Source organism: Protopterus annectens, chromosome 3.part0 (genome assembly GCF_019279795.1).
Source record: "Protopterus annectens isolate FY-2018-M chromosome 3.part0, PAN1.0, whole genome shotgun sequence".
In the NCBI taxonomy this organism is placed as follows: domain Eukaryota; kingdom Metazoa; phylum Chordata; order Ceratodontiformes; family Protopteridae; genus Protopterus; species Protopterus annectens.
In genome coordinates this window covers 29,442,643-29,457,592 of record NC_056731.1, presented here as the reverse complement: position 1 = coordinate 29,457,592, position 14,950 = coordinate 29,442,643, and the positions used below count along the sequence as shown (strand labels likewise).

At 43.0% G+C, this 14,950-nt stretch overlaps 1 protein-coding gene across 1 annotated transcript in view; it reads left to right on the top strand.

Moving 5' to 3' along the window:
• Positions 1-14,950, top strand: part of ARMC3 (armadillo repeat containing 3) — a 926,167-nt gene that overhangs the window by 484,329 nt on the left and 426,888 nt on the right. Inside the window, exon 10 of the mRNA XM_044064561.1 lies at positions 12,230-12,335. Coding sequence (XP_043920496.1) covers positions 12,230-12,335 — 106 coding nt within the window. The remainder of the gene's footprint in view (positions 1-12,229; positions 12,336-14,950) is intronic.

Genomic DNA, 14,950 nt, shown 5'->3' with positions numbered 1-14,950 from the left:
CAACGTGATAGCAGACAAATTGAGCAGGTGCATTCTGCAACTGTCTCTGAATCCTCTTATAGTGGCAGAGATTTTCAACTGCTGGAGTCTCCCTTGCTGCGACCTTTTTGCATCCTCAACCAACTACAAATGCAGCAATTACTTCGCCCTGATTCCCCCTTGGGGACAGTGACCCAGGGATGCTCTAGTTCATGATTGGCCCTCGGGTCTGCTTTATGCCTTTCCCCCTCTCCCTCTCATTCTCCAGTTCCTGAAGAAAGCCCGCCGGTTGAAGAGCAAGATAATCCTCATAGCTCCTTTTTGGCCTCATCAAATTTGGTTTCCCTTCTTATGGCCTCACCTGCTAGATCAACAATGGATTCTCAATCCAACTCCAGACTTGATCTCCCATCCGCAGAACCTGATTCACCCCAACCTGAACAGCCTGAAGCTCACAGCTTGGCTCCTCCACTTCCAGTGATTGCCAGGCAGACTGATCTTTCTTCCCCAGTACGTGACATTCTTATTGCATCTCATAAGTCTTCCACCAGAACTACTTATCTCAGCAAGTGGCTGAAGGAAAAATGGATAGACCCTTTTTCAGCAACAGTGCCGGTAGTACTGGAATACCTGTCCAGTTTATTCCAGTCTGGCCTATCTGCTTCTACCATTCGAGTTCATTTGGCCGCAATATCTAATTTTCACAATGGTGTCTATGATTCTTCTCTTATGTCACACAAATTATGCAAGACCTTTCTAAAAGGTGTAAATCATTTGAAACCCCCTTTTAGAGAACCTAGCCAGCCATGGGACCGGTCTTTCATCCTACAAGCTTTGGCTATGTCTCCTTTTGAACCAGCCTTTTCATGTGACCTCAAGTTTATTTCTTGGAAAACTTTGTTCTTGGTCACCATTACTTCTGCCAGACGTATCTCTGAACGTCAAGCGCTATGCATAAAACAGTCTTACTTGATCTTTCATAAAGATAGAGTGTCATTGAGAACTAATCCTTCCTGCCAAAAGTGATCTCTGAAATGTCTATTAACCAATCCATTGAATTGCCAGTTTTCTTTCCCAATCATTCTAACAGAGGAGAGTATTGTCTAAAACCCTTGACATTCACAGGCAAATTTGTTTCTATCTGGACAGAACTAAGGCTTCTCACAAATCAGATCAGCTATTCTTGGCCTATTCTGGGCCTAGACTTGGATGTGCTGTTTCTAAGGTCACATTGGCTAAATGGTTAAAAGACTGTGTAACATTTATTCACAAAACTCACGATATCCCTCTGACTACAGCTGTTAGGGCTCATTCCACTAGGTCGGTAGCAACTTCTGCTGCCTACAATGCTAGAGCATCTTTACCTGACATTTGTGCAGCTGCAACTTGGGCTAGACCTCATACCTTCATCAGCCATTACAAATTGGATTTGGCCTCCAGAGGAAGAGCGTCCTTTGGTTCAGTGGTGCTCAGGAATGTCCTTCCATGTGAGCCTCCCAGGAATAAAGGTAGCTGGGGACTCTGTCCCAGGTGTAAGGAATGAACAAGGATTAACAATATCAGATAAAGAAGTTATGTCTTACCATAATGTTCCATCTGTATTGTTGATCCTCGTTCAGTCATTACGACCCTCCCTCCTTCTCCCTCCTGAGGCTGATAGTGGAGCTCATCATCTGGTTCCGTTAGGTCCTTTGACCAGAGGTAGCCTCTACTCTTTTTGACTTGCAAACTCAATCTGAGGTAGCAGGGAGAGGGGAATTGTGGGTAAGAGTTTAGCTCGAGAGTTTGTGGCTGTCGCGAGCTTGGAAGATAGCCAGCTCGGTTCCGAGGTCAGAACCGATAACCCAGGCGTAATGACTGAACGAGGATCAACAATACAGATGGAAAGTTAAGGTAAGACATAACTTCCTTTTACAGCTAGTTCCTCCCCTTTCAGCTTGCTGTCTTTATTTTTAACTCAACCCCCAAGGTGTTTACTTAATGCTGGATGATCTAGATCGCTCACATGTCACTAAATGGGCTGCTAGTCTGGTCACATATGAATGGTTAACTTCTCAGCTCACTAACCACAAATCATCTTCTACTAACCAGGGCTTACTTACTTTCTGTGCATCCCCTAAATCCTTGGCCATTATGAAAATCAGCCATATCAAACCCTATTCAAGTAGAGAGCCAAGATTCTTTAGAAACACATTTGTTATTTCTACTCTGATGTGTCACCACTTTGAGTATCCAGGTGTACAGTTTACTGCTTTCCTTTGTGAGTCTATATCAGTTTCTATTATCTTAGCTCTTCTATTCCTTACCAGCCTTTCAATAAACATATACACCCGATTTTGCAAACATGGCATTTCTTGGTGCTCCCAACCATAGGACATGTGGTCAAACAAACTGTTTTCTTTATCTCCCATTTTAACTACAGTAATTCCTGGTGCTCCCCCACTGTGATAGGGGTGCATATCAAGTGAAGGATGGCCCAACCTCATTGTCCCTGCTTGGAGTCTAGAGGCCTTGTCAGTCCCCCAGACATGACAGCGGCTGACCACCAAGTGAGGTTTTGGTTCAGATTGGTACCCTATTCTACCTCCTGCATGTCTCTCCCCATTTTTGTATTCATCCAGAAGTTTCTGCACAAAGTCAGTATGCTAAAGGCCTCTGTTATCATCCTTGTTACCTTCTGGCATTGTCAGTTTTTTTGGGGCCCCATTTATGTGGTCCCCTTTTGAAATGTCCTCCAAAACTGCTGTAGCCCAATCTATATCCCCTTGATCTTCTGTCAAAGATCAAATATCTCAATTTGTCATATTCTTTAATTAAAGGTATGCTGCTCCTTTTTCCAGCAATATTTTGGTGGTCCAACCTTTTTTATCACTACCCATGAAACACCTGTGAACCAGAGAATAAATTAGATGTAGAAAACAAAACAAAATCCTTTATGGAAAACACTAGTTTCTGGTGGTGTTAAATCGGCATAAAGGCTATCTCAGCTTCAGACCTGGTATACCAAGACTACCCTCATTATTTTCCAATAAGGTTAGACTGTCCATCTGGACCAATCTTTCCTTTATGCCCAAAATGGCCACAGAGGCAACCATTAATCAATCCATATTATTGCCAGCAATCTCTCCCTAGACCTTCAACCATATTTAGCTTATTTACTCCCATTCTGCCAAATCTACGACTACCTCATCAGCCTTTATTCTAGAGCTTCTCTTAATAATATCTCTTCTAAGGTCACTCGCTTGAAGTCTCGTACCTTTGTGACACATTACAATTGGCATTGTCTCCAGAAGCAGTCCCTTTTGTGGTTTGACAGTGCTCCTGCATCTCCTTTCTCCCAGTCTATGGCTTCCTCATCTACCTTTTTCCCAGAGCTTTTTTTGATGGTATTTCTACTACAGTCACTTGCTTTATAAGTCATATCTTTGTGATCCATTACAACTGGGCATTGTTTCCAGAAGCAGACCTTCCTTTGGTTTGACAGTGTTCTGGCATATCCTTCCTCAAGGGCCTCCCTAGAACTATGTAGCTGGGGAATGTGATAGTGTTCAATCTCGCCGTTTGTTCTTACACATGGGTTCGGAGCCGATCCTCGGCTCCGTGCCGGCCTCTTGCAAGCTCTGCATCGAGAAGAAGCTCGAGACAATCTAATACCCACAATCCCCCTCTGCCTTTACCTCAGATCTAGTTTGCCGCTGCTGCGTTCGCATCGTTGGGAGCTAGCTCGAGCGTCTAAAGCTAAGATATAACTTATTTGTTATATTTTATTAGATTTTCTAATTCTATTTGATGTTTCAGTATTATACTGTATGATTGTGTTGTTGACTGGTTGAATTCTTGGTACCGTTAAGTTGTTTTATCGGTTTAGAATTTTTCGGGGCCTACAACCCTTCTTAAATTTGATAGGATTTGACTTTTAACCGGATTTGACAATTTTTTATCGGATTTGACAAATTTTTCACGGATTTGACTGCATTACTGGACTTGTCTTTTACTTCTATAATGTCTGATAAGGTAAAGTCGGGTTTTAAGCGTTGTCAGTGTGGCCAGAAAATGTCAGTGACTGACAACCATAGTTCCTGCATCTACTGTCTTGGCCCTCTCCACTTGCAAGAGGACTGTTCCATCTGTCACTCTTTTAGTGGGAGGGTCATGACAGATAGGCGCAGGAAACTAATGGACAGAGGTTTATTGAAACCCTCTTTTCAGGAGGCTCTGGATGCTTCTGACCAGGCATCAAAGTCCTCTAAGGAATCGAAGACGTCGGAGCCCAAGTCATCGGCTCCGAGCTCTTCAGCAAAGGTTAGATCACCGGTTCCACAGACTTCGGGGCCGAGTGTTCAACTGGTATCGGTTCCTGAGCCTCGAGTCTTGGAACCGGTGATGGAGCTCCCTCCTTCGACCTTATTGAGGTCGGCTCCGTCTTCGGTTCCTTCGACCCGTTCTTCCTCCAAACTCTCGGATATCGATGTGGATCGTGGTGCAGAAGTTATTGGAGCATTCGGCCCTGTCCAAACTTATTTCGGTTTCCACCCAGTTGGTGTCGAAACTTGAAGGCCTCCCGTCTCCATCCATTCCTCCTCCGAGACCGTTCAGTCTTTGGAGCCGGAAGAGGCTGATCTACTGATTGTGGAACCCTCGGGTCCAGAACCGCCCTTTTCTCGGTCTGTTCCTTCACCTCGACTGGCCGGACCGATACCGAGTCTCGAGCCGACGGTCTGTCCTTGGTTCCGGGGCCGAGTCGAACCGACGTTGTTCCGACTCTCCTCGGTGCCTCGGTGCGGATCGATTCGGCTCCATCCTCGGGTCGATGCCTTCGGTGCCTGTGTCGATTCTTCCCATTTCCTCGGAACCGGGAGATTCTTCGATGCGGGACCCGGGGCGTTCGACCTGATGAGGAAGGTGTTGTCTACCCAGACAACCACATCAGTGGAAGCAACCTCTCCTCCCCATAAAGGGCCGTTATCCTCCTCTGCACCCACGGCCACATCCAAGCGTCGGGCACCAGTGTCTCAGCCACCCCTGGAGGGTGCCCCTCTTCCTCGAGGCTTCTTCGGATGCTCCCCACGAAGAAGTCCCTAGGAAAAGATTGTGTAAGAGGAGACACTTGGATTCTCCACAAGAATCCTTAACATCTGATACTGACTTAGATGAGTCAGAGGGGTCCCCTAAGTCACCTTCGAAGATGTCTCTTTTTCGGACATATTGGAGATACTGAAACAGAGAGGTGACTGGCAGTCCCTTCCCCCTTCTGAGGATGAGTCAGTTCTGCTGAAGGCATTTGGTGCTCGCCCTTCTTCCTCCTGGGTCACTCCGCCCTTCGACGAACTAATGGAACTAATTGCTCGAAGGGCGTGGGAGGCTCCTGACACAGTGGAACCAGTCCCAAGGAAACCTAATAAATACATCACGGCACCTCAGGACAAGTCCTACCTAACAAAAGGAGTTCCAGTGGATGCTATGGTGGTGGCAGCAGCCACGAAAAAGGAGATGTCGGAGTCTTCATCTGTCCATCCTCCTAATAAAGATTCTAGGACGATGGATAGATACGGGAAGCGCATTTTTAGTTCAGCGGCTTTTTCCATGCGATCCCTGAACTATTTGACCCATTTTACACATCTACAGAGGGATCTAGTCAAAGAGTTGGGAGATACCCTCCAGGGTATTACAGATGCAGCTGTCTCAGAGAAAGTGACAGCGCAACTTAATACCCTTACATCAATTGTTAACTCGTCCATGAGGCTGATTTCCTACACAGCCGAAGGTTCGAGTAGGGCAGCAGCTTCAGCGATTGCTGTTCGCAGACAATCCTGGATGCGCTTATGTTCCTTTGCGGAAGCCTTCAAGTCTTCCTTTACTAACGCCCCATTTGACGGTGCCACTCTTTTTGGCCCCAAAGTAAAGGAGACCCTTACCCGGTGTGAACAGGAGGGAAAGACTCTGCTGTCGGAGTCCGTTTTTCCACCCCAACCAGACCGTACCCCAAAGGGCAACGTGGTAGGAAAATGTGGTTTCGAAAACCCCAAGGATCTTTCCCAGGCACACAGGGAGATGCCCCCTCTAGAGGCAGAGGAGGGGGTAGAGGTGGAAGACGCCGCCCTGGCGGCAGAGGGGGTCCGCAACATCAAGGTGACAGGGAGACTCTCCTGGTAAACCTTTCCAGCACTCCTGAGAGGAGGCCCGACTGTCCTGCTCTGGAGGCAGTCGGGGGTCACTTAGCTTTATACCCTCAGGCCTGGCAAAATTTAACTACAGACAAGTGGGTAAAAGCGTGGTTACCAGAGGTTACAACATACCCTTTCTATCTCATCCCATCCCAAAGAAAAGACTCCCAGATGTACCGCCCCATCTGCGAGCCAGCAGCCATAGAAATTTCAAAGCTGCTAGAAAAAGTCATCCAACCAGTCCCAGCGGACCAGCAAGGATTCGGGACTTACTCAAGGTTCTTTTAGTTCCAAAGAAAACAGGGGACTGGAGGCCCATTCTGGACCTAAGCTACCTCAATACCTTCGTCAGGAAAGAAAAGTTCCGAATGGTCACGCTTCAATCGATCCTTCCATTCTTACAGAAGGCGACTGGATGTGCTCAATAGATCTAGAGGATGCATACTACCACATCAAAATGGCCAGGGCATCCAGAGATCATCTGCGCTTCCGGCTGGGGCCAGTCACTTTCAATTTCGAGCCCTGCCCTTTGGTCTGACCTCAGCCCCAGGGTCTTCACCAAATGCATGGCAGTGGTAGCGTCTCACTTGAGACGCCAAGGATTCCAGGTGTTTACGATCTGGACGACTGGCTCCTTTCTGCCACCACCCAGCGTCAACTATTACAGGCCAGAGACTTTGCTCTTCAACTGTGTGTTCACCTAGGATTTCCGTAAACTTCGAAAATCCTTACTTCAGCCATCACAAAATATCTTGTTCATAGGAGCAGAATTAAACACACGTCAGTTGATTCTAAGGCTTCCCCCAGAAAGGATATTATCACTTCAGACTCATATACGTCTTCTACTCTTGTCAAGGAAATCTCCTGCAAAACTGGTACTGAAGGTGTTGGGCCTCATGTCAGCCTCCCTTATTGCAATACCCTTGGGAAGGCTGCACATGAGAGTCCTACAATGGCTACTGTTTGCACAATGGTCGTTTCAACAACTACCTCTAACACACGAGATTCTTATAACAAAGACATGCAAAACAGATCTAAACTGGTGGCTTCAACGTGCAACCTTTCCAAGGGAGACCGTATTACCCACCACAGTTACGGTGACCACGGACGCTTCCCTGATAGGGTGGGGGGGCATCTTTCAGGGACAGACAGTCCAAGGTGAATGGACCAATTTGGAGTACAATCTGCACATCAATGTTCTAGAGTTGAGGGCAGTGTTTCTAGCGTTGCAACACTTTGCTCCCCTTCTTCCTCTGGGAACTTTGCAGTTCAGACGGACAACATGTCTGTAGTCTGGTACATAAACAAGCAAGGGGGAACCAAATCCTATCAGCTATGCAGAGAGGCCATGAGAATCTGGCAGTGGGCGGAGTCCACGGGTCGCTTTCTAATAGCAACGCATATCCCGGGGTCATCCAACGTCATAGCCGACAGGCTCAGCAGAGCAATTCTGTTACCGCACGAGTGGTCCCTAAAACAGTCAGTAGCGAAAAGGATTTTTCACAAGTGGGGCCAGCCTTCCTGCGATCTGTTTGCGTCTCCAATGAACGCCAAATGCAGGAGCTACTTTGCCCTATTACCCCCTCCAGGGGAAGTCCCCAGGGACGCACTGGTTCACGATTGGCCCCGGGACTCCTGTACGCATTTCCTCCATTTCCTCTGATACCAAAGTTTCTCCAGAAAGCCAGAAACCTACACAGGACAATAATCCTCATTGCCCCATTCTGGTCTCGTCAAATTTGGTTTCCCTTCCTGAAGATACACTGCATTGGGACCCTGGATTCTGGACCCAGAGCCAGACCTATTGACTCACTCGTCAGGGGTTCCCCATCCCCTCCTGTCCCTCCATCTAGCAGCTTGGCTGCTCCAATTCCCAACTTAGCCAGGTCTGATCTTTTGTCACCAGCAGTCCAGGATATATTGGTGGCTTCTCATAAAGCTTCAACTACTAAAACATATTCTAGTAAATGGAAGCGATTTGTATTCTGGGCAATACACACCAAGTGGATCCTTTTATAGCTCCTTTGAATAAGATATTAGAGTTTTAACGCACTTATTCCATCAGGGTGCTTCTCCTGCTACACTAAGAGTTCAGTTGGCTGCCATTTCAAATTTCCATGTGGAAGAATGTGGAGCTCCTGTTATGGCTCACAGACTTTGTAAAGCCTTTTTAAAAGGGGTTTTTCATATTAGACCACCGATTAGATCTCCTACGTCACCTTGGAGTCTAAACCTGTTGTTATCTAAATTAATGTTGCCCCCCTTTGAACCTGCCTCTTCTTGCCCATTAAAATATTTGTCCTGGAAGACTCTCTTTTTGGTAGCCATTACTTCCGCTAGGCGAGTATCTGAACTTCAGGCTCTCTCCATCAAGCACCCTTATTTGATCTTCCACTCTGACAGAGTTTCTCTTTGAACCAATTCATCCTTCCTCCCTAAAGTGTGTTCTATTAACAATATTAATCAGTCCATTGAATTACCCACTTTCTTCAAAAACCACTCCAACAAAATGGAGTATATGTTACACAAATTAGATGTTCGCAGACAGCTAAGATTTTACTTGGATAGAACAAAAGATCACAGAAAAACTGATCAACTCTTTGTGGCTTTTGCTGATAGCAGGAAAGGACTTGCAGTTACCAAAAGAACTCTTTCTAAATGGTTAACGGATTGTATAATCTATGTCTATGATTCTTCAAATCAAACCCTTTTGCACAAACCCAAAGGACATTCCACAAGGTCAGTGTCTACATCTTTGGCTCATGCAGCCGCCTACCACTGGACGCTATTTGTGCGGCTGCTATTTGGTCTAAGCCACATACATTCATTTCTCATTATAAGGTAGACAAGGCTTCTAGGGACAGGGCAACCTTTGGTTCCACTGTGCTCAAGAACGTCCTTCTGTGAGTTCCTCAGGAACAAGGAGCTAGGGACGCTACCCATGTGTAAGAACAAACGGCGAGATTGAACACTATCACATATAGAAGTTATGTCCTTACCATAACGTTCCATGTGGAGTGTTCATCTCGCCTTTGTTCTTACAGTCCCACCCTCCCGCCCTTAAGAAGAACGTTCTTTTGATGCCTGGCCAGGAGCATTCTGCTGCTGCTGCAAATATTGTGTACATGGTTGGCATATATGTTTATATATGTCTATTTCTCTTATATATATAGTTATGTATAGATTCTTTCTGTGCATATGTGATGTAAGCATGAATGTGCTCTCTCTGTAGATTGGTTTGCTTGCAAACTAGATCTGAGGTAAAGGCAGAGGGGGATTGTGGGTATTAGATTGTCTCGAGCTTCTTCTCGATGCAGAGCTTGCAAGAGGCCGGCACGGAGCCGAGGATCGGCTCCGAACCCATGTGTAAGAACAAAGGCGAGATGAACACTCCACATGGAACGTTATGGTAAGGACATAACTTCTATTTCTAACCCATCAGTGAAGAATAATGAAAACAAAACATCAGATTTAGGAGTTATGTACTTACCATAACTTAGCATCGGTGTTGTCCATTTTCATTCTTCCTCACATTCTTCCTCACCTTCCCTCCCAGTCATCCCCCAGCCTTATCATTTATAAAAGGATATTTGATGATATAGGAAGCCTTTTTAGTACCATGTTTGAGTTTTAATTCTTTCTTTATCTGTCTTGGCTCTATAAATCAGCAGACATAGGCAGCAAACTCAATCTGAGGAGTTAGAGAGAGGCTGGTGCATTACGGGAAGAGGGAGGAGCTTAAGTTTAGGATCTAAAATTTGGAAAATGTGGCTGAGTCGGAACTGAGGATTGGATCGATAACCAATCAGCGAGGAAGAATGAAAATGAACAACACAGATGCCAGATTATTGTAAGTACATAACTCCTAATTCTGGCTAAAAGTAAAGAAGGATAGTTAGCAAGTACACTTATCCAGTAATAAAATAAAGACTGAATCACTGAAGATGTTGACCTCCAGGGTTTCTTGGAGCCTTGTGATCTCCATACCTCAAACTGTATAAGGGGGCTTTGACCCTTAAAGTATTTTGGTGTGCCACATCAGCCAGGTTCTGTGCAGAGGCAGGAAAGTAGAATCTGGAGCTGAACATGAGGACTGATACTGTACTCATTTCTGGTTTGTTTTCTGAGAAAATAAAATTATATCATTTCTGTAGATTAAAATAAAACACCAATCTTCAGAAGCTTTAATAACCTAAAAGATTACTTTTTTCCATTTTCCACAATATCTGGTCTAATGTGCTACATCAACAAAACCTGCTAGAGAGAGACAGATTTTTCTCCCAGAAGCTGCCCTGTCTCTGGAATAGACTTCCCATACATGTCAAACAGAGCACCTAGCTGACACTCTTCACGTGCAGCCTTAATGAATGGATGGAAAACCACACATTTTTCCCAGGGAATCCACCTTTGTCCCTCATTGACAGGGGCGATAGGTGCTGACTGAGGTTTCTTTTTTTGGGGATAAACTCTTGACTAGGCTTGTAAGGGCCCCAGGGCCATTAGCCTAGTAACCTCCTATGATCCTATATAGTCTGTCCCGTAATATCAATAAAATTATTATTTGTATAGGTTAGGCTCAGTGTTTTAATAATTAAGGTATCTGTGACTGTAATATTAATAAATTTAAGTAAAATTATCCAAAAACACTGACTGAGGTATGGCTCCAGTTCAAAGAAAAAGCAATGAAAAATTCTTCAGTAGCAGTACTGGTTTATTACAAAGAGTGCTTCATCAGGTGTACTCAATCAGATAATAACCACACCTTATATAGTAAAACCTATTGACATCACATAGCATGCAGTATAGTATTTAAAAAAACACACATATAAAAAACACTTATTAAAAAGCATATCAATATACATAAAGTATATAATATAAAATATAAATACATATGTATGTTCACAAAAAATATTGTAAGATACATTAAAATAAAAATAATAATAAAAATAATAATGAAAACACCTCATCTCTTCAGACCCCTTTTTAAAAGAACTGGTCTGATAGGTAGACTTTCATTTAACCCATGTCCAAAATTGGCCCTTAGCATAACAATCCATCTAGCCTCTATCTCCTCAGTTCTTAATCTAACATCACCCCCTCTGATAGTCTCAGATGTTATGGAAAGAACCTGAAATTTAAAAATGTGATGGTTACCTGTTCTACTGACATGTTTGGCTAGGGCATTAAAAATAGTACCCTTTTTGATATGATAGACATGAGACTAAAATTTACAATAGCATGACACATTCATAGTAATTAAAAGGATTAAAAAGAGTCTGTCCAGCTCATATAGTTTTGCTGTCAGCCTTCTCTTTACATACAACTTTGTTTTTCATGTATCCATTAGTATGTAGTCTAGCTTAGCTTTGTCACCTTTCTCAGATATGTGACTTTTATCATGTTGTCTTCTTGGAAAGCAGAACATTATATAATTTATTTATTTAATTTATAGGTCCTGCTTGTTCTCTGTCAGTTTGTTTTATCTAAACTCATACTAGTCTTTGGACATGCTTTTGATTAAATTCCATTCTGTGCTAGGAAATGCATAGTTTTATTTTATTTATTTATTTAATTTATTTGACATTTGTTGACCGAGATATTCTGACTTGGTTGATGCCCTTTTTCAGCAGAGGCCCAGGGAGAAAAGCTCCAAAGTAAAATTATATAATAATGCATTTTACAATAAATGTCTTATACAAAAAGATTCTTTACGAATGCATTAACAAAACATGAAGGCAAAGAAGACATTGTATACAAATTGTGATTAACACAGGTGGATATACAACATTGAGAGGTGGTTGACAGTGGTCAGATCAGCCAGTTAGTAGCAGAAGGGGGTAAGGTGTTAGTGGAAGTGGGTGCTGAGAGAGTACAGTAGAGGTAGAATTAGTTTCAAGTAGTACAGCAGTAGTCCAGAATTGATAAGTGAGGAAGGCAGTAGAGAGTCTAGGGAGGGGGTGTTAGTGGGAGTGGATACTGAGGGAGTACTATAGTGGTAGAATTAATAATAGATTTGTAATAATAGAATGAATATTAAGTTTTATAAAAGAAAAGTTAACCTTTTCTGTCCTGAATTGTTTTTTAAGGGATTCCTCAGCTGGTTCGTTTACTAAACAGTGATAAAGGAGATGTGAAAGAGGGTGCAGCCTTAGCATTGGCTAACTTAACCGATAGCAATCTTGGTAATGCTAGGTAAGTGAAGCTCATGCTAATTTTTGTTTCAAAAATATGCAATGTAAATTTATTATCATTCAATAAGCATAGTAAACTATCATCTGTAATAGTATAATCAGCTTGGTTACCTCACAGAAGAATGAATTCCAAAGTGTAGAATCCAAGAACAATGAAACCAGACTGGTAAAATGACAATACATCAGATGCATAAAACAGCTACAGTATAAACATTGTTACTTGAAAACCCAAGAAATGCATTGTGGAGAATATAGGTCAACAAAACTAAAATATTTGCATATTACAGAAAAATACCTTTCGGAAAAGGAACTATATAACCCTCCACACCCTCACACTCCTTAGCAAACCAATCTATTCACTTTACTTCAAGGTACTGTGTCCCTTTACTTAATATTTATTTACTGGGAGTCTGGATGAGCAGGTGTCAACAACCTCCTGTACAAATACATTTCTGTTTCATTTTTTACTTGTAAAATATGTAAGTATTTAGATATCATTAATCCTGTCAAATTTATGTGTTTTGTATAATTGTTACCCCATTTTAAGTTGTTTTTAACATATTTGTAGGATATACAGGTAAATTAATATTATATTTTTCTCTTACTTCTACCATGAAATCCTATCTTTTTTGCAATGCCAGGTGAATATTCTTTATGCTGAATTTAGTTAGACTGATTATGACTGGACACTTCGGAGCTTACCATTTTGTATTTTGTTTTGCTCCACCCCCTCAGCCAACTATCAAGCATCCCTCTTTGCTTCACCCTGTTGACCGATTTAATCCACAGGCACCTCCATGTAGATGAGGGTTCAAGCAACTACAATAGTGCTGTCATCTTTAGCATGCAGTCAGGGTTTTAATCTTAGGCTGTAGCCATTCCCACTGTGTATGCAACTTTTCCAGGGATATTAGCATAGGCATTTATGATGGATATGTCTCCCACTTCTGCAAGATATCCCATCAGTGGCCCTGCCTCCATTGTAAAACAAGTGCTTCTGGTGATCTCCAGTTGCCACCAGGACTCTACCTGAACTCTTCATTCAATGTATGTGTGTGCTGCCTGTCCCTCCCCCTACCAGAGGTGAGCAGATTTCACCTTGCTGTTCCTCTCTGTCCCTGACCAGCACTTATATCATCTGAGCTACTAATTGAACTCTGGTTGTCTCAGTTATATTCAGCACTTTACCTCTTGACACCAGCTGAACTAGGTGTATACCATTTGATATTATTAAGTAAAAAAAAAAAATCTGATATGGTATTGGGAAATTCTGAACTTTGTTAGAAAAGAGTTCAGTATTTTATTCCATGACTGCAAGGCGGAAATTTTATGCTTCATTACGTGTGTGCGCGCATGTATTTGTGTGCACGTGAGTGTGTGTGTGTGTGTGTGTGTGTGTGTGTGTGTGTGTGTGTGTGTGTGTGTGTGTGTGTGTCTGTGTGTGTGCGTGTGTGTGTCTGTGTGTGTGTGTGTGTGTGTGTGTGTGTGTGTGTGTGTGTGTGTGTGTGTGTGTGTGTGTGTGCATGCACGTATGTGTGGAGAGAGAGGGAGATGATATAGATATAAAAGTGTGTCTACCATTTGGTTGAATAACAGTTTTGTTGAACGGAAACTCTTTTGCTCAGTGAAAGTGAATGCTTGTATAGGAGATCTATATAAAACAAGAAACTTGGAGTGATATACCTCAATGTAAATGCTCTAAAATGGTATTAAGACCGGATATATATATATATATATATATATATATATATATATATATATATATATATATTTATATATGTAGGCTCTGATGTGGTACATGAACAGAAGAGCAGCATGTACTGTGCACAACAGTTTAACAGTTTTGCAAGTCTGGCAGTGAGATATAGACTGACATTTCTCTGCCAGTCTTTCATAGTCTAGGGGAAGAGAATGTACTGCTGGACTCCCTAAACCGACATTCAGTCCCTCTTCTGAAGCTGAGAATTGAGGAATCCTGTCTGTCAGGGTCTTATAGGAGTGGAACACCCTATATATAGTTCAAACGTTTCATCATAGGGAGAGGACATATTGCTGCCCTTTATGTTCAGTTCACCAAACAGGAGGGAATTTAGGGCTGACTCATGCTGTCTGTCATTGTAGGGAAGAGTGTCATATGCATTTCTCCCATTCCCACTGTAATGATTTAGAAAATTCTCAGAATATAAATGCTTATCCTTGCTTTCCCCGTGGTGATTGGAAAAGGGTGTAGCTTCAAGACCTCATGTCCATGACAGTCGAAGAAATAGTCCCTTACAAGCCAGAAATGTCCCCCTTATTTTGTTTAACAGATTGTTCCTCCTCAGGGCCTGACACCTCATTCAGATACCATGCTCCTGTTGGTTATTCCAGTTAGAAGTTTTAGAGGTAATCAAAAATCACAGGGAACCCTTGCATTCACCCAAAAAGTTTGGTAAGTGGAACTGACTCTTCATCTGAGTAGACAAGTTGCTTATATTACCTCAAGTCATTTGGCAGATGATCCTGACTTACTTTAAGATCTGAATGTCTGGGGGCCTCAGATGTTCCACAGTCAAGTCTTACATATCTGCACATCATGGCCTTGTGGAGGGCAGAAATGTGGATCAGTACTACCTG